We start from the raw sequence: 21,222 nt of genomic DNA on the forward strand, positions 1-21,222 counted from the left end.
AATATTTTGAAAAAAGAGAAAAGCTACAACCTTCAATCATTTTTAGATGTATTCTACATGAAATTGCGCACATTTTCATATATAAAACTTTATGTAACAGCTAATTTTAAATGGTGCAAACATTTCGACAATCACACAAAAAAATTCTGATATTTTCGGAAGAGTTACCGCGCGAACGTAAGGAAAATGTTTTTTTTTTTTTTTTTTCATAAATTCACCATAAATCGAAATATTGTGCTAGAGACTTCCAAGTCATTGCAAAATGAAGGTAAATGATTGAATATTACTAGAATATAAGAGTTTTAGCTTACAATTGCGTTTTTCGACCATTTCGGTAGAGTCAAAGTTGACCGAAAGTTGAAATTTTTGCACTTAACGTTATTTATATGAAAATATTTCAAATCTGATAAAAGCTACAACCATGGGTTGTTTTATGTTGTATTGTGCATGAAATTGCTCACATTTCCATACTTTATTAAAATTTAATGTAACGGGCCAAATTTTAATAATGGTGCAAAACATAGCGACAATCGCACTGAAAAAATTTATCGGAAGAGTTATCGCACGAACATAGGGAAAAAGTTTTTTCATAAATTCACCATAAATAGAAATATTGTGCTAGAGACGTCCAATTTGTTGCAAAATGAAGGCAAATGATTGAATATTACTATAATATAAGAATTTTAGCTTACAATTGCTTTTCTCAACCATTTCGGTAGAGTCAAATTTGACCGAAGGTTGAAATTTTTGCACTTATCGTTATTTATATGAAAATATTTCAAAACTGATAAAAGCTACAATCATGAGTATTTTTTTGTTGTAATTTAGATGAAATTGCGCACATTTTCATATATAATACTTCATGTAAAGGATAATTTAAAATGGTGCAAAAATTATGTCAAAGTGACGAAATAATTTCCGAGATGTGTCACTGATACTTGTTAGTGCGATAAGAAAGAAATTCGCGCTTGCGCGCCTGTCTAGCGATTGTAAACAAAACAACGCCTTGATCCGTGAACTCCCAGCATCCCCCAAGGCGCGTGATTCAAAAGTTTTCGGCTGGTAGGCCTATAAGTATTTTTTCGCGAATTTTTAAAAAAACTTTTTTGAGCCGACGTATGATACGTCCAATCGGCATACGGGAGACATTTTGACTCGACGTTTAATATGTCCAATCGGCGTAAGAGGGTTAATATAATAAAGGGTAAAGCATAGCTTAATATAATGATATCAAAACAAATATCCAAGAAGATTCCCTAAAACTAGATTAATATATATACAAAATATACAAAAGTTATTGTGTTCTACCCTAGCATAAAAATAAGGGTAGAAACACTGAAGCACATTTATATGTACAGTATGTGGATGTCCCTAGCAAAAAAATAAGGGAGATTCCACCAATATATCATCCTAGCGGCTAAGGCTAGAGGACCATGTAGAGCATAACAGTAGGGTGAGACATGTTAGACAAGGTAGGTAGAAAGGAAACCTGGATCTTCAACTATAACTACTGTGCAGAGTCAGGGAAACTATGTTTCCCGCTGCCACTGCTGAACAAAATTTTTAACGGATTCCAAGGACTTCAGGTAATGACGCTTGAAGACTGTCGGTGATTTCCATCCAGTATATTTCTTAAGATCATCAAAATTCATATGTTGGAAATAATTAATAGAGGTAGCTACTGCCCTGATATCATGTGCTTTTGGGAATGATTCAGGATTGGCTTGTTTAATGAAGTAAAGGATCTGCTGTCTGATTCCTTTTACTGATAAGGTGCCACCTCTTCCTCTCATAAAGAGAGGACCTGAGGATCTAGAGGATGTCTGAGACAGAAAGGCTCATAAGGTCATTACTGGACAGAGAGAGGGATCCTGGGAAGAGGAATGACTTTCCAAGGTGCCCACCTTGCTAGAGGATCCTCATTTTTAGCTAAAAAACTACGATCCGGTGAAAGCAAAACTTCTCCTGAAGGGAGAAATTCCACATGAGCCGTATCTCTGGATAGAGCCGACAGTTCTGAAATTCTGGCCCCTGAGGCCAGGCTTAGTAAAAATAGCGTCTTTCTAAGTAACATTATAAATGTGCAAGTCGAGTTGTCAGTGTCCGAGGCTAGTTTGAGGACGTCATTTAAAAACCATGAAATTGAAGTAGGTCTCTCAGAAGGTCTAAGTCTAGCACAGGCTTTGGGAATAGACGTAAAGTAAGATTCTGTTAAGTCTATTTGAAAACCCAACTGAAAGATTTTCTTCAAAGCTGATTTATTAGTGGTAATAGTGCTAGCTGCTAGACCTTTCTCAAACAAAGACCTGAAAAATGATATGGCTAAGTTGACTGTCATGGTTGTAGTGTCTGTTTCCTTCAGGAAAGATGCCAACTTTTTGACAGCAGAATCATACTGTCTTAGAGTTGATTCCCTCTTATCTGATTCTAGGAAGAGGATGTTTTGGGGATCAATATCTGCATCTTTTTTAGCCGCAAACTTCATGACCATAAAAGTTAGGGTCTTGAGAATTCCTGAGGAAGCGAACACAGTCCTCATTTGTACTGATTGAGACAGTTTGGGGTTGGGAATCCGTCGAGGTCGGAGGCCCAATTCCAGTAGCAAGGGGTACCAATTGCTCTTTGGCCAATCTGGAGCAACCAGAGCTACTTGTCCTTTGAAAGTCCTGAGTTTGTTCAGAACTTTCAAGAGAAGATTCACTGGAGGAAAGATGTAGATCCTTCTTCACTGATTCCAGTCTATTGACAAGGCGTCCGTGGCATAGGCCAGAGGGTCCAGGTTGGGGGCCACATAGCAAGGGAGCTTGTGGTTCGCTTGTGAGGCGAATAGATCTACCTGGAGATCTGGTACACTCCGGCATATCCACTGGAACGACTTGATGTCCAGAGACCACTCTGATTCCAGAGGGACTGAACGGGACAAGGCGTCCGCTATTACATTCCTTACCCCTGCTAAGTGGGTGGATGATAGATGCCATTTGTACCTGTTCGGTAGGGAAAAGATGGCTATCATGACATGGTTCACATGTTTGGATTTGGATCCTCCTCTGTTGATGCAGTGTACTACTACTGCACTGTCCAAAACTAGCCTTAGATGAGACTTCTTTGGGGGAGGGAGCTTCTTTAGGGTAAGAAATACTGCCATTGCTTCCAGAACATTTATGTGGAGCTGGCGGAACTGCGTGGACCAAGTCCCCTGAACTTTCTTGAATTGAGAGTATCCTCCCCAACCGGTTAGGGAGGCGTCTGTGTGAATAGTTAATGCCGGAGGAGGATATTGAAGGGGAACTGACTTGGACAGATTCTTTACCTTCGCCCATGGACGAAGTTGGTTGCGAAGGATTTGTGGAATCACTGACAACTTGTCTCGAGATTTGACATTTGCTCTTGAGCGCCAAACTCGATTTATATCTTTCAGTCTTGCCTTCAAAAGGACGTCCGTCACTGAGGCAAACTGGAGGGAACCTAGGATTCTTTCCTGGTTTCTCCTTGAAGCTTGCTTGTTGTTGAGGAATTGCCTCACTGACTTGGCTATTTCTTTTCTTTTGATCACTGGAATTGACAGATTGTGGGAGGATAAATCCCATTGGATGCCTAGCCACTGGAAAAGTGTCTCCGGAGTGAATCTGGATTTCGTTTTGTTTATCTGGAACCCCAGATGTTCCAGAAATTGAACTACCTTCTTTGTGGCTCTGAGACATTCCTCGGCGGTTGGTGCCCAAATCAACCAATCGTCGAGGTACGCTACTACCATTATCCCTTGTGATCTCAGTTGTTGAACTACTACTTCCGCTATTTTCGTGAATACCCTGGGGGCTACATTCAGTCTGAAGGGCATCACTTTGAAAGAGAATGCCTGGTCTCCTAGTTTGAAATCTAGGTATGGGCGGAAGTGTCTCGCGATGGGGATATGATAGTATGCGTCTGTAAGATCGATAGAGGTGGTGACGGCCCCATGGGGAAGTAAGGTCCATACCTGCGAGATGGTCAGCATTTTGAACTTGTCGCAGCGAATGAAAGAGTTTAGCTGGGACAAGTCTAAGATTATTCTTCTTTTTGAAGAGCCTTTCTTTGGCACACTGAACAAGCGCCCTTGAAATTTTAGATGCCCGACTCTCGCCACAACTCCTTTCTGAAGGAGCTCCTCGGCATAATCTGTCAATTCCTTTGACGGCAGTTGAAGAAATGATTTGGTTGGTGGAGGATCTTTGATCCAACTCCAACCTAGTCCTTTGGACACGATGCTCTGTGCCCATTTGCTGAACCCCCACCTGTGACAGAAGAGGAACAGCCTCCCTCCTACATGGGGAGCCTCACTGTTGCTGTGTGGGATGGCCTCCACGTCCTCCTCTGAAGTGCTTACCCCTGCTGGTAGCCCTTCCCGAACCTCGCTGGCGAAAGTTACCTCTCGCCCTGCTTCCCCTTGAGAACCTATTAAAGGTAGGGAAAGCCTGGCTTTCAAACATGGAATTGAAAGCTGGGGAGACGGTGTACGAGGTTGAGGGTTGGTTCTGGGGGGGATAGCAAGAGGATAGGCTGGCTCTGAGCTTTCGATGTCGAAGGCTGACCTGGTTGGGTAACTGGGACGGCCTGGACGAAGTGCTGCTGCTGCTTGTGTTTCTGGTATGGCTGGAACCTCTTGGTTTTCTTTAGCTTTTTACCAGAAGAGGGGGGGTTCTCCTACTTCCTCTTGGTTGAGATACCCCACCGAGCTCTAAGGCTTTGGTTAAGCCTTGAAGCTTCGTGGTGCACCTCATTCACAGAAGACTCTGGGAACAGGTCCGCACCCCACATGTTGGAAGCAAGAAGCCTATTCGGTTCGTGGCGAATGGTAGCTTCTTGCAACACATGCTTACGGCAGTTTCTTCTAGCTATGAAGAAGTCATAAGCATCTGCCTGAACTGATTGAAGTTGGGACTTAGCCAAGATCTTAAACAGAGGCTCCGTACCATACGAGAGAGCAGCCATCTCCGTTATGACTAGGGAGTTAAGTGATCTCCCTAGCCTAGTCCTTGCATCAAATTCTGCCTGAATGAGGCTATCAGGCAGTCTAGGTAGCTTTTCACCGAACTGATCCATGGCACAGTGCGGTTTCAGCTTTCCTACCGTAAAAGTAGCCGGCAGGTTCTCCCAAAGTTCTCCAAACGCAGGGAAGAGAGGAGATGTGGGCTCTGCTTCCCTGAGCTGTGGAATGGGTTCATCCTTCAACACAGCATGAAGGGTCGTCTCCACCATCTTTGTCGTAAAGGGAGTGAAGCCTCCTCCTCCGTGGCAAAAATGGTGAAGGGACTCTTGAAGGCCTGGAGTTTGGTATTAGAACAATCCCAATCCTCCAGACAGTGAACCCATTCCCTCTGGGCATGGTCTCTCGTATACAGGACAGTCTCCCTAGGGATCTTGTCTTCCCTATTGAGAGCTGTCTCTGTTAGCCTGGCATATCCTATGAAAGGTTGAGTCAATCCGGGAGGGTAGAACTCGAAGTCCTTGATCCTTCTTGTTCCACACTCCGGTATTGAAAACATACCATCCTTGAAGGGAGCATAAGCTGCTACCCTCCAAGGATTGTTCATAGAGAAAGCAGGGAGAGAATCATGAGGAGGTAACTGGACCAGACCAATACCTACTACCGGGAAGTTGGCCTGAGGAGCCTGGTTCAGGCCAGCAAAGCGGTTATCGTGTTCTAGAACACGATTAGAGAGGTCCTGGATGGATTGACCTGACTGGTTGATGCTGCTAGAGAGTTGAGCAAACATTTGCTCAAATCTCGTCCCAAGTGATCCAACCATCTCTCCTACTTGCTGTAGGACTCCTGCCGAAAAGGTAGCGGGGTCAAAGGCACTAGGTGCCGTGATCCCGGCAGGGGTCACCGGAGGGGTTCCGGCAGCAACAGGAGAAGGTACTGGCTCGGTCGGAGCGCAGACCTTCTCCTTAGAAGCTTTGCTTCTCGACCCTCTCGAATGTGAAGAATCAGACTTAGCCTTCACTGCTCCGGAGTAGGATGCCGAAGACTTTCGTGAGGAAGAAGACAACGTCTTTTTGGACGTCGTCTTCTGCACTCTGTGTCCTTTTACCTTAGGAGGCACAGAAGCAGCAGGCGAAGGAGTAGGGATCTCAGATCCCGTGAAGCCTTGGAAAGAAGAGGAGGAAGGAACAGGGGAAGGAGATCCAGGTGCGGCCAAGGGAAACCCTTGAGCGCCCGAAGTACCTACCTCGACTAACAAATCTTCAGCACCTACCGCCATTGGCTCTATATTGATATCCAAAGTGGCGACGTCCGGCACGATGTCCTGGCCCGACACGTTTACGAAGGCCTGCTGCACCTCACGTTGAATGGAGGCTATCGCTGGAGCTGCTGTGGCGGGATCCACATAACCCGTCGCTTTCCCTCCGGGGAAGATCTGGACAGCCAACTTCTTGTCAAGGATGCATGGCTGTCCTTTGGCGGCGTTCCTGCCGAAGCCACCCACCCAAGCCTTCAGGGTCGCCAGGGCGACCTCCTTTACAGCAGCAGCCTGAAAGAGAGACCAATGAAGTCCCTAACGGCGGAGCTATAGCTCACAACTAAGACTTAAAACTAAGATATATATTAAAGATATATGATGGAGGAAGTAACTATCTTGATATCTACTTACTCCATCCAACAGCTGACTGACGAGGTCGTAGCATATGGTGCATGCCTCGTGGTGCCAGACGATCAGTTTGCCATGGGTAGTGGCGCACGGGGCGGGGGTCCTGCACTCCTCATGGCCACAGGGGTCTTGGAGGACTGCATTGCAGCCCGGTTCCTGGCAATTGGTAGCCTGTAAGTGAAAGGATACATGAGTATCGGGGATACACACTTACAGTCTAAACACGAACTCCGTTGCATGCCGGAGTATGCAAGTTATACTAAAACTAGCCCTCTACCGTAATACGTGTGGGCGCTAGGGTGATCTGGTTGGAGTCTCCGGTGTACACCGGGGACGGAAAAGGAGAGCAACCAGAAGGGTAAGAGAACCCTAGTGAGGACAGAGATAAACCACGATGGAGAACGGAGGAGGCAGTTAAAGTAAAATAACAACAAAAATATAAAAGGAGCATGTATACTTCCGACTACTAGAGGAGTGCCCGGGTAAGGAAGCAAGCTCCCCTCCGGTAGCGGAAAGGAGGTAGTAGTAGTAGGCAAGCTTTTGAGACCACTAGGAGACTCCTACCCCGGTGGCTGGCGGAGCCAGCTACTATTCCGACAACCGAAGGGGCCCCCGGCTAGTGAGCAGGGGCTCCGTCCGTTGTTGGAAGAATGGAGAGGGGGGGAAGGGGGGGGTAGGGAGAGCGAACGAGACACACCGGAGAGAGCCGAGGCGGCCGGAGGGAGGGGTGGCCAACCCCAACCCCCTTACACGTCGGAGCTCCACGGTTCCCGAGTCGAAAAAGTGGTCACCCAGACTCCCAGCTGGCCGGGCCTCCCAGAGAGAGAGAGGGAGGGAGGCGCTCAAGTGGTTGCCATGACAACCGTGGTGAGCCCGGCCAGACCCGCCCCTTACCACGCGGAAGAGAGGGAAGGGAGCTGGGTAGGGCGCCCAGTGGGACACGTGATCGAGGGTGGACCAAGAGGCGATAAGCAACACAACCACTAGGCCAGTGACCACACAAACCCAACTGTACCAAGTGTGAATGAACACGAAGGATAAGAGAAAGCCAAGGTACTGGGCGCCCTAAAAGCTAGCCTAACTGAATAAAATAACACTAGATAAAAATAGTCAATAATAAACACATACATCGTAAAAGAATGGAAGGAACACACGAGTGAGAGAGACAGAAGTCCAGGAGAAGACGAACCGTTCCGAAGAACAGTCGACTACTCGAAGCCAGCCGTAGCCGATGAAGAGCAAAAGCTGGGATGCTGGACTAGGGAAAAAACACTATAGCCCTAAATACCTAAACCATAGAGATAACTGGGTGACAAAGGTATGGGCTGTGAATTCCTAAATTCTATAATACGATGCAAATAAATAGAGAAACGCGTAATAAGAACCCATGAAAGGAAGAAAGACGTCCCAGTATGGAGGACTGGGAAATCTTAACAACACGAGGCGGGCTCATGGCCGCCACGAGTCAACCGGGTGACGACTGTATGTAACCTAAAAAACGGAAAATACTGGTCCCTGGAAGACAAAAATACAAAATCTTGACCTTTCGGGTACTTAACTTAGCCGCGGCAATAGCTGGGCGTTCCATCTCGAAGATAAATCCAAAAGAACGATCACAACACAGGAGAAGAAAAAACGTGTGTGTCGGAAATGAGCTAATAGAAAAGGATGAACACTAAAGGCGCTGCACTCCGCTTGGCGTGGGTATTAGTAGTAGTAGTAGCGGGCGCATCCTCCTTTAGGATCGGCTCTCAGGTGGGAGATTTTGATGTGGGAAGTTCTAAATGGCAAAAGGTTCGTGGTAGTGGTCTCACTCGTCCCTGTTACCATACCGACACTTCTTTTATAGAGTGAGCGAGTCAGTTATACTGACATCTTCTTGATTTTATTTTTTCTCAGGTATTTATTAGGTTATTTACCATAGAAATAATGAACTTAGGGATTATTTCATAGGGCGACACGAACTGAGCCCAGAAAAGCAAATGTAAACATTCCTACTAGTGACTATATAAGATATATAAAAACAGTATTTGTAAATAAATGGCAAAATGTTTGGAATGAAGAATCTGAAAATAATAAAACAAAACCTGATGTTAAGGAATGGAGTTCAGTATATCAGAGAGAAAATAATAAAACAAAACCTGATGTTAAGGAATGGAGTTCAGTATATCAGAGAGAGACATGCCAAGTAATTCTGACATGCCCCATATAGGCCACGCTCATCTGACACATGGGCACTTGATGAGCAGGCCCCCGAGGCCCTGCTCCTGAGTGCTCATAGTGCAAGGTGTTGATAACTGTCAGATGTGTTGTTTCAGTGTCCAAATTATGACCAACAGAGACTCGACTTTTAGAAATAAACCAATATAAGAAATTTTGTCAGATCGTTTCATGAATTTTAAAACAAAATTTTTAAAAAGTTACTTGACTAAGTCTCGATTTTAATACGTACGTATACCTTTTTAGTATAGATGTATGGGAACATGAGTAAATGTATTTATATTTCATGTGTGTGTTCTAGTATGAAAGAATTTGCCTTGGTGCATTTTTTTATTAATTGTAATTTATACTGTATCATACTGAATGACCTTTTTGGTCCCAGTTCTTGGCTGCAGGCCTAGACTTGGCATTTTATCTAGTCCTATGGGCCAGCCCTATGAGAGCTGAAAATTAGCTCAGTGGTTGTTAAAACTACTTTTATAATAATGATAATAATTTTTTTATGGGTCACAGCGATAGAAATACATTGAAATTTGCATCCAGCGTTCAAAGGATAACACAGTAAGTTTCAGCTTAGCACAGCACACCATATATTATAGCAAAATGATTCAAGTTCATCACAGTCCTATTATGGACATATGATAGATATGCTCAGCTGAAGAATGACAAGCACTGCAGCTTTCATTTTTAATTTGTGATGTAAGTACTATAGTAAAAGGTTTACTAGGTGTAGTATGGCTACAAATGAAATTTGCATAATTTTTATATTAATTTTTCTGAAGTGCTTCTCTTAAAACCCATCCAGTTACTACACCTCAGCAGTTTAGCAGATGCTGTACATAGGTAAACTGGTGCTGCAGGTGAAACACGCTACTACTCATGTCCTGTTAATTGTGTAAACTGGGCATTTTGGTAAAGTTTAAGTGAGGTAAGACATTTATATTTGTAGACCATAAGATTGACTGTATAACATCCTTTTGTTATCTCCATGACATTTAAATAATACTCTTTTCTAGAATCACCGTTCATTCGACAAGCTTTAGAAGTAGATTATCCAAAACTTGTTCGTCTGTATGGTGACTTGTGGAGACGTTTGGAAGGCATAAGCACAGAGATGCGTCATTCACCAAGTGATATCAATAATGCCCTATTGGAACTCGATAGTTCATCTCAAGAAAAACTTGCGAATAATGAAGGAAACAGGGAAGAATTTGAGTAAGTGGTCTAAATTTTTTATTATTACACTTTACGTAAATTGTTGATCCATGGAGACAGTAAGATTAATTTTTACTTTACAAACTGTTTCATGAAGTGTTTGATAGTTTCTACAGAAAATAATAACCCTTGAATTATCTGAATTAATAGAGCCAAGTACCCATTGGATAATGGCAAAATCCCAAAAATGACGGGTACAAAAATCTTTGGGGATTCAAGGGCAAATCCTTATGCTTCCTTATTTGACCTTGTCAGTAACACATAAATTCAGTATGTTCATAAACAACAGCCATTACACTTTAAACTGAAAACTTCATGTAAAACACAATTACAGGCAGTCCCCGGGTTAAGACGGGTTCGGGTTACGACGTTCCGAGGTTAAGGCACTTCTCAATTATATTCATCAGACATTATTTCTAGGGTTACGACGCATTTTCCAGGGTTACAATGCCTACAACGCTTATCTGGCAGATGAAATATAATTTTCATGACTAAATGTCCTTTTCGTGATAGAATACTAAAATACCCTGGTTTAAGCATTTTTAGAGGGTTTTTTGTGCTTTAACAATCAAAATAGTCAGTTAGCACTTTTAGAGTTGTTTTCTAGTATTTGCGGAGTTTAGCTATTCGTGGGGGGTCTGGTACCCATCCCCCACGAATATGGGGTTTACTGTTGTTGTAAGCCGTATATTTTAAGGGTAATTTTGTAAGAGGACTGAAATGATATTAAAGTGTGTCTTAGGATGATAGTTTAAGGTATATTTGGTGTAAGATTATAGTTTGTTATATTTGGTGTTTGAACTATTCAAATAGGCAGTTATAAGCATTTTATTTTGATGTGTATTTGGTGTTTGAACTAATTAAGTAGATGATTATTGAACTAATTAAATAGATAGTTATAAACATTTTAGGGGGTGTGTAACAACTTAACACAAATTTTTGCTTTTTGCTGTTGGTTGTGGTCCCTAATTCCCTATGAATACTAGGGTCTACTGTATGTATATATCTGTTGGTCCTTGTTACGGGTGTGTTGGACAATGTCAAGTTCCAGATAATGGCAATCCAGATAATTGAGGGTTTACTAATGTAATTAGGGTCATGTAAACATTATTTTCCAAGTTGGATAAAAGTTGTTCCTTATGGAAACTTAGAGCTGATGGGATCACCTGAATTTATGTCAAAAGTTCATCATTGTAGCTTTAAATATGTAATTGATTGTTAAACATTTTATACTGTATACTATACAAACAGTTAAGTTAAGAAATGGAAATACAGTAAGTAGATGGCTTTAGAAAAAATGGAATTGGTGTTCTTTAAAAAAAAAGTAAATTGTAGAATCTGATAGCTAAAGATCAGGTCTGAGTTTGAAGGCATAGTAACATATGACTTTTTTAATACAATACTTCTTTTCTAATTAGTACTGTATTTTAATTAAGGTCACATTGTATTACTTGTCAAGAAATTATTATTCCTGTAATTACAAAGATAACTTGTATAAACACTCATTATTATAGTACTCAATATTCTTGCAGCTGTCACTATTGGTATTGTTGAACTAGTTTATCATAATTGTGATACAATAATGGTAATCAGCGTGAAATAATATCAACTGAAATTTTGTTTCGGTACAGCCCGGAAAAAGCACTGAGGCACACCTTGATACCTCTTGAGGAAGCATATCTTTCAAGATCACTTTCAAGATTATTTGACCCTGTCAATCTGATGTTTGCAGCCCAGGATGCACCTCCTGCAAAAGATGAGGTTGATGCTCTCATAAAAACTATCACAAGGTACATTAGGAACTAGTTTAACTGTTATCGTTTGGTTTAAATGCAAAGTACTGCAATTAGATACGTTTCATTTTAATGGAAATACTCTTGTATTACATGTGCTATAGATATAATTTTATTGAATTTTATTGAACAAATGTCTCAGTTGAGAGTAACAGATGATTCAGCTCAATAAAAACTATCATGAGGTACATTAAGAATTAGTTTATTGACACTTTTTGGGTTAAATGTAAATGTTCTGCCGTTACTTATGTTTTATTTTGATGGAAATATTCATTTGTATTACTGGTAGTATATAGATATAAGAATTTACATTTTTTATATTGTAGTAGTTGCTTGGTTCGTCCTCAAGGAGTTACCCTTCTATGGTTTACCAGAGGTGGGCTCAACGATGAGGGCATTTTCACTTTAGTTACAAATTCTAAATAGAATAAATTTTTCTAAACAATTTGCACTTTTTACAAATAGTAATCAACGATCTTGAGAGAGCACCGACCTTGTGCTCACAATGAAGGCTTGTTTTGGCTTTGAGACATGAATTAAATACCTGTTCCAGTTTAAAACTGAAATTTTTCAACTGGAACTTAAAATTAAGCATTTAACTTTCAAATTTAGAAGTTTCCATGATCCACGCCAACAAAACATAGAATCAAAAGGTAGAAATTACGGAACACTGGCTTTGGGTACAGTAACGACTTTTGACAAGGAGAGTAGTGGCTCCCTGTCCTTGTACTAGTCCATGTGTAAACAATATAGTGGATGTGCATGCACACTAGTCACTTTCCTTCTCACAAGTTTTGACATTGGAAAACTGGGTCAGCTTCGCTGAAAATAATGGAAAATCCAATACTTTATGACACCATACCCGCTACAAGACCAGCTAAAATTGAATTCTTTGATATTAGTCTGGTCACCATGGAGCTCTGATAGACCATGGAAGGGCAACTCCCTGAGGACTCCATAGCGACTACCAAAAAATTTTGTTTTTCCTGTGTCAAAACCTCTTTATTGAACAAATGTCCTATTGTTAAGAGTAACAGACATAATATACAAGAAATAGTTTTACAATAGGAAGATTGCATAAAAAATAAGTAAATAAAGCAAATTAGAAATCAAATCATTATGAATACATATAGTGAGAATTAATCAAGAAAATGTCATAGGAGTAAGAATATAAGAATACGTTAATTATTTTGACTGCAAGAAAATTTTGCCCAGTTTTCCAGTTATGTTTGCATGCCATATGGATTGTCATCTGCCACATAAGGAATGCCCCATCTTGAGATATGATTTTGCTTTTCATAAGCTAACAGCTGACAGAAAATCTTGGATGTCACTTAATAGGTTTTGGCACCTAAGATGCAGGATTCATGTAACAAAGGATTTTTATCTTTTATTTGATTACACATTACATAATTTTATTTTGAAAAAGAAATGTGAGTATTATATCCATGTAAAATTATATATTTGTACAAGGATCATGTAAATGGCTATAGTAATGATAATTTTTAATTGTTTTGCAGGATTGTTTACATAATCATTTAAGAATATATTGTAATAGCAAATCTAAATACTGAGGTTAAAAAAGCATTTGTATAATTTCAGTGAGTTAAACATATCGGCTGTTGACAAAGCTCTGAGTGAAACCATAGCGCGTAATGTGGCCAAGACTCTTCAGCTGTTCTGTGTGAAAAGTGAACAACTACTTGTTACAGATGGGGAAGCAAGTCAGGTCATAGGTATGTATGCTATTATTCCTGTGTCTTACATACCTGGTCCTAGAAAAGTCCTCTCCAATGTCCATTCATGCCATTTACTTTCCTGTCTGCATTTCCTTTTCATCTGCTCCCTTCAGCCATGTACGTAGCTTTTTAGCCTCTGTAACTTTACCTTACTTAAATTTTCAATTCTCATTCAACTTGATAATGACCTGACTGGTATTAACTGATATGGCTAAATTATCCTTTGGATTATTTGTCTCTCTTAAGCCTTTTACTCTTCAGTTATGGATAATGAACTTCATATTTTGACATTTGCTTTGTTAATTTGAATTTCCTCTTTGAAATTAGCTGCCGTGTATGTTCTTGCAACATGGTTTATTTTTCTCCCATTTTTATTATCATCTTTGTTTCAAAGGACTGACAGAAAATTTTGAATGCCATTTTGTACTGCAATTAAGCAAGTTACCATCAAAATCCCTAATTTTTTATTGTATAATAAGCAGTATTTAAATATCTGCTTATTCTTGTAGAGTGCAAACAGTTTGGCAGGGGACCTGGGTATTGCTGCCACCATGTATACTTATTGGGAAGTGTATAACTGAATCACGAAATTTAGGAACGTGATAAATCCATAAATAACATCTGCTAAGTAAAGGACGTTTGAACGTCGAAAGATCTCGCTGATACTCCGTTGTTTATTTTCCCTCGTGGCATAGTATATCTTTATTTATTGGGAAGTAAATGTATTTTTTTTTTATTACATTTCTTCCATTTTGACTTTTATATCTTTGAGAGCAAGAAAGATGACTTTGGTAGATATATACCATACATTTCTGCATATAAGATAACCTTTAAATCTTAAAATTCACCCCTAAAAAGAATTGTGGGTCATCTTATAATACCATTCAAAAAATCAAATCTTGAATTCAAAGTGATGTTTATTAGTGGGCTGTTCAAGGAATAATTCCATATCAATGGAATGAACTTTTATCTATGTGATCCCAGCTGAGAAAATGTAAACATTGAGTTATGGTTGCATTCACAGAAACTATCTTTCAGTAACCTCTCCAAAATTTTAATGGTAGTGTAATTATGGAAGTAATAACATTTAGGATAATGTAATACAGTGTTCTGGCCATATTTTGTTTGTTTGTTGTTTTTTTTTTTTTTTTTTTTTTTTTATTAAAACTGAAGAAAACCCCACTAAAAATGTTTATACCTGTTTTTATAATAGTATCATCACAAAAAGTGCATTTTATGATGAAAGTGATAAAAAAACAGGAATTTGTGGATATTTGTCATAGAAAGATACAGTGAATAGGCAAATTTTCTGTGAATAATGGGGGTATGTGTTCCAGAGAGAAATCCGCGAATCTGGACTTGCTGATTTGCGGATTTTTCTATGGAACATATACGTATACAAATTATTCTCAGAAAATTCACCTATTTGTGGTATTTTTCACTGAGAAATATTCACAGATTACTGTATTTTCATATAATTTTCATTACTATATGTAATTTTTATGATAAAACTATTAAGATACTCGGGTATAAGCAATTTTAGAAGGTGTTTTTGTGTTTTAACTATCAAAATAGGCAGTTCTAAACATTTTTAGAGGGGTATTATGCATTTGCGGATTTTAGTTGGGGTTTATGGTACCAATCCCCTGTGAATAGTTAGCATACCCGCCTGTTAGGAAGACCCATGGTTTGCTGCTGTAGCATCCATGGATCAAGGCTATCCATGCCACCTACCGATACACAGTGCAGTCAAATTTGTTCGAGCTTGGGGCAAGTGTTGCTAGAGTGTAAGAAAAAATGGCCTTTTGGGATGTCTGCCATGACCTCTAGGTAAACCTTAACTGCTTGAAGTGGTCATAATGTTTTGTCTGCTAATTCTAGTTTACTCAGAATGGGAGATTACCTTCTTCAAGGAATCCCATTTTTGGTCAGGAATGTCGGGCCAGAGGGCAATGATAATTGATGGTCAGCCGTGCACTTGATGTGTTGTCCCTGTCTAAGAGAGCCCAGTTTGCTAATACGAGCTCCTGATGCTAATGCAATCAAGAAGAACGCATGCTGTAGCTTGAGAGTTGTGGTTGTATCAGATCCACTGATTTGGGGGCCTGATCAAAGTCTAATCATCTTGTTCAGGGACCAAGTACATAATTGGAACCCTTTTAGAGCAGATTTGTAGGGCAAAGGACTGAAGAAAGGAAGTGACAACTTCCTATATTAGAGTCAAATCATGAAATCATAAAAAAATGGTTCCGTTAATGCTGCCTTGTATTCCATGATTGTTGTAACTGCAAGGCATTTGTCTTCAAAGGGGATAAGATATTTAAAAATTGTTTACCTAGAATTTTTGATTGGGCACTTGATATGGATATACAGGTGGCCCCCGGTTAGCGGCAGGGGTTCCGTTCCTGGCCGCTAACGCTAAGTGATTTTCGACTCTAAGCGATTTTAAAGCCTACGGCCGCCGCACACCTTTGGAAATTCTAGACCAGTCAAATGGTGCCATAATCCTGCAATGGCGCAAAAAGTAAAATTATATTTATACAGTATAGTACTAAAGAATTTACTGTATAGTACATTATAGTAAGGCAGTCCCCGGGTTACGACAGGGGTTCCGTTCTTGAGACGCGTCGTAAGCCGAAAATCATCGTAAGCCTGAACATCATCAAAAATACTAAGAAAACCTTACTTTTAATGCATTGGGTGCATTGAAAACTATGTAAACTGCATTCTTATTGCATTTTTCATAAAGAAACCTTCAAATATTGATTTTTTGCATTTTTGGTGTCCTGTTTCATCTGCCAGATCAGTGTTGTAGGCATTGTAACCCTGGAACATGCGTCGTAACCCTGGAAATAATTTCTGATGAATATAATTGAAAAGCGTGTTAACCTCTGAATGTCGTAAGCCGAACCCGTCATAACCCGGGGACTCCCTGTATTATAAATACTGTAAAGTGAAAAAAGCCTAGCTTTAATCCTTTGGGTGTCTAGAGTATGTAAAGATATAATAAGGTTTTATACAGTGTACAGGTAGCTGTTGTGTTCAAGTTACGATAATTCATCTTACGATGATCCGATTTCATGAGAGACCAAATTACAGCCTAACTTTATCCCATTTTCTAGTTACATAAGTTAAAAAACAGCAAAAGAGAATGATGAAAGTATGGTTTTAACGTTATTCTCGTTACATAAACATGTACAACCATGAACAACCGAACAAGAAACAACTTTTTTTTTCCTAAGTACAACCGAATTGGATAACATTTGTTTGGCTTGTATTTCAATCATGTACTATAGTATACTGTTAACATAGTTGTTATAAATGATGTTATGTAGAATAGAACTGAGATATCTTAATGTAATACCTTATTCGCTATAGATCAAAGATCAATCGGGAAATATGCTGTTAAATTTAAACCTAGTTATAACTGAAGCTGTGAAAACTGTTCAAGCTGCTAAAGACTATTATCGTGCATTGGCAACAAGGATAAAACTCCAGTAAACGTATGCCATCAAACACAACCGTAGATAAAATTGAGATAAATTCATTTTTAATCAAAACTACTGTGCTTAAAAGAACACATTTTACTGTTGGTTTCACGCCGATATAAGATAATAACGTAAAGTTCGTATTACAATGATATAAAGGAAAATTGCGAATGGAATCACATAATTTTTTTACGCAATAAACATGCCGCCAACGTAATCTGTTAACAAAAAAACAAAATTAGTTCACAATCACAACGAGACCTATTCAATTCATATTTCCACTTAAAAACGCATCATATAAGGAAAAATAACCTTGTCTCATATAAGTCAAGTTCTAGATATTCGTTTATGCTAACTAGAAGCAAGAAAATTTGCTCAGAATTGTGTTTAATATGGCGAAACAAACTCGTATTTGCCATCACCTGATTTCAAACCAAAACATTGGCCGCTCCACGGAATATTGGCTTAGATTTGCTGTAGTATTTCATAATACAATAATATAAGAATACGTACAATATTATATTGGATACGGTGAAGTAATGTATAACTTTTTAAAGGATTTATGAAAAAGATGCATAGTTGATAGAATAACACCACGCATTTTTCGGAACAGTGGCGGACAAGAACGAACATGAAAAAACATCCTCTGACAACGTGGAGGGTATTTACAAAAGCTACCTTAATTTGTATTATATTTTATGTACAGAAATAAAAATACCCTATACGTAATATATTTTCATACACATTTTAAACATAAAAGCATGAACATTTATGAAATCGACACATCGATCGCTAAATTTGCACTCTTTTTAACTCTATATTTTCGGAAGAGCGGCAGGCGGCAGCTTACAAGAACGAACATGAAACAAAACATTGAATTTGATAACGTGAAGGGCAGTTTCAAAAGCTGCCTTTGTATCATATTTCTGCGCAGAAATAAAAGTACCCTATACATAATACATTTTCATACATATTTTAAACATAAAAGCAAGAACATTTATCAAATCGACACATCAATCGCTAAAAATTTTCACTTTTTTTAACCAGATATTTTCGCAAGAGCGGCAGGCGGCGGCTTACAAGAACGAACATGAAAAAAACATCAAATTTGATATCGTGAAGGGTAGTTTCAAAAGCTGCTTGTATTATATTTCTGCGCAGAAATAAAAATACCCTACTATATGTAATACATTTTCATACACATTTTAAACATAAAAGCATAAACATTTATGAATCGACACATCCATAGCTAAATTTGCACTTATGTACTCGATATTTTTGGCTAGAACAGTGTCAGAGGCATATATTTTACCCTAATAGTACCTATGTAATAACTCCATAAAATTTTTTAATATCATTTGCATAACCTTTATGGTCTGAACAGCATTTCTACAAATGTATGAACTCGTTAGACAACGGCGCTAGCGGGGCTGTTAACCGAAAATTGTGATGCAAAAATACCTTAAAATGCCTTATTTTTTTAATGAATATTTTTGACGACAGCTGTAAAACCGATTCGCCACTAAGTGATTGTGCCGTTAACCGCGGGCCCCATGTAATATATAACTATATCTTCCATACATACATACTGGTATTGCTAGATATATGAAGTTTGTAATATTTGCACTAGGTACCTAGCAATGTTGGGCGAGTATTTTTCACTCTTAGATAATATTAAAGAAAATCCACCTGTGAAGGTCTTGTCTTAGAAAGGAGGATCCTTAAACAACTTTCCCTCCTACTGACTGGAGTAAAACAGTGGACAGTTTTGGAGTTTATCTCTTCGCCCGTTGTTAAAGTAGTAGGAACCAATGCCCTTTTGGCCAATTTGGGGCTATGTATTAAGCTGTTCCTTAGTAGGTTAGGAGTTTGCTCCACACCTTCAAAATCAGGAACAATGGGGGAAAAGGGTATACAGTAGCATCCTCCATTTGCTCCAGTCATGTAGGAAGGCATCTCTTGGTGTTGGTTGCTTGGCAGTTTGTGATTCTCTTATGTGGCAAACAGGTCTACTTCCATTTGTGGGGGCAAGTTGGCTATTTTCTGAAAAAAGAGTGGTTGTCTAACTCCACTTTGTTGAAGCTGTCGTTTTCCTTGACAGGGAGTCTATTACATTAACAGACCCCATAAGGTGAATTACAGATAAGTACCACTTCCTTGTTTGCCCCATCGAAGGGTGGCTAGCATTACCATAATGAGAGGAGGTGAGTATCATCCCGACCTCTTAATATAGGACATTGCAGTCATGTTGTCTAGAACCAACCAAATGTCTCTCTTTTGGAGGTTTGAGTTTTTTGAGAGATGAAAAGACAGCCATCAACTCCAGGAAATTGATATGACAGTTCCTCAGAGTAGCTGAACACCTCCCTGCCACCTGATGATCATCCCAACGTCTTCCAAAACTCAACTTTTTTAATCTTTTGATAAGGTCGGTTTCACATCTTGTTTGTTGCATGCAATAGCTAGAATTTGTTCCCGTTCATTTGTTGTAATCTGAGTATTGGATATATCTTTGATGCAATTTGCAACAAGCCTGTCATACATTCTAATTGCCATTTGGAAACTCTGGGCTGTACAAGGCACGTTTTGATGACTTGCTTTATTCTGTTTTGAGTGATGGGGAGAGACAAGCAGCTGTGAAAAGTATCCCAACATAGTCCAAGCTACTGAAAACGTCTGCTGGGTGTGAGGTCGGATTTTGCCAGTTTATCATAAAACCTTTTGGCTGTGCTAGTCAGTTGACCACTGCTCTTAGGCTTTTTAAGCACACTTTTCTTTTGGGCCCCTGGATCAACCAGTCTTCTAGGTGAGCTATTACTGGTTGTATTTCTGATTTCTCAAAGAACTACTGTTACTTTGTCAAATCTTAAGGCATGACTCTGAACCTATACATATCTTTACCTATTCAGAGCCTTAGGAAGGGGCAAAAGGGAACGGCGACAGGGACGTGCCAGCATGTAGCTTTCAGATCTATAGTTATCTTAAGTTCCTTTTAGAACAATTGAACATCCTAGGGCAAAGGTTGATATTTGGAAATTTTGGCAAATAATGTGGTTGTTCAATTTTGATAGGTCTAGGATCACTCTCTGTTTGGAGGAATCCTTTTTTGGGGACACAGAGAGAGGTGCATGGTGGTGAATCTGCATGTTTCTCTATGGCTCCCATTATCAGGGCCTTTCTACATGTAACATTCCAGAGAGGGGTCTGGTTTTTGGAAGAACCCATTTACAGGAAGGGGAGGGGTGAGACTGTTGCACCCAACCTCATTTAAGATTAATGCTGTGTCCATAAAGGGAAGACTTCAATTGCCTGTGGGTCATTGCAGTTAACCCCAACCATACCATTCCTTTTGGTATCCGCCTCTTCTTCTGCCTCTGCCCTTGATAGGCATTCCATTTGTTGTTTTCTTTTTCGTATAAGAAGGTCTGTGGACCTTGTGAAAAAGATTTTCTTGCTGTTATAGTTGTCCTTTTGTGAGGCATCATCCATTTTGAACACCTACCTGTTCTTTGAGGAAAAAGACTTTTGGGGTGACTGAAGACTTACCTTTTTAAGCAAGCCTTTTTAAGTTGGATATGAGAAGTTTCAGGTTTTTGTTTCCTAAATTCCCCCTTTTTCCAAAAGAGAGTACTACTCTTGTACAGTTCTGTTGGTGGACTTGCTTGTTTTTAACCACAACAGACTCCTCAAAAAGGTACTTACAGTAAGGGTTATTATGCGACAATGAAGTTAGGTACAGTAAGTGTCAAAAGTGAGGCTACAGATTTCAAAATTGATCGTACTTCTTTAGAAACTCATGGGATTGCCAGTTAGTATTTTTTATTCCAATTATTGTCATCTTTATCTGATAATACATATCAGTGATTAACTGTGGAACCACAGAAGGTATTTCCCCAGTGAATGGTCAGTGTTCGTTTAATAACTGTTTATTAAAAGAAAATAAAAAGAATTTCCCAGTAGAAACATCTGCAGCTCTCAATATGTGATATTGAGTGTTCACTATTGAGTGGCAGCAGGAATCGGGTGCATTCGCATTGGCCTAATGTGATTTGTAAATTAACTTGCTACTTTTATAGCATTATATCAAAAGTTATTATGATTTATTTTGATAAAGCACAAAGAAGTTTAGATCTGATTA

General features: G+C 39.5%; 1 protein-coding gene across 2 annotated transcripts in view; it reads left to right on the plus strand.

Annotated features, from left to right (window-relative positions):
- Positions 1-21,222, plus strand: part of LOC135196965 (conserved oligomeric Golgi complex subunit 5-like) — a 252,456-nt gene that overhangs the window by 185,560 nt on the left and 45,674 nt on the right. For both annotated transcript variants that reach the window (XM_064223826.1, XM_064223827.1), the window contains exons 10-12: positions 9,866-10,064; positions 11,696-11,854; positions 13,460-13,593. In XM_064223826.1, the coding sequence (XP_064079896.1) occupies positions 9,866-10,064; positions 11,696-11,854; positions 13,460-13,593 (492 nt within the window). The remainder of the gene's footprint in view (positions 1-9,865; positions 10,065-11,695; positions 11,855-13,459; positions 13,594-21,222) is intronic.

This window comes from Macrobrachium nipponense, chromosome 18, assembly GCF_015104395.2.
Source record: "Macrobrachium nipponense isolate FS-2020 chromosome 18, ASM1510439v2, whole genome shotgun sequence".
NCBI classification, from domain to species: Eukaryota; Metazoa; Arthropoda; class Malacostraca; order Decapoda; family Palaemonidae; genus Macrobrachium; species Macrobrachium nipponense.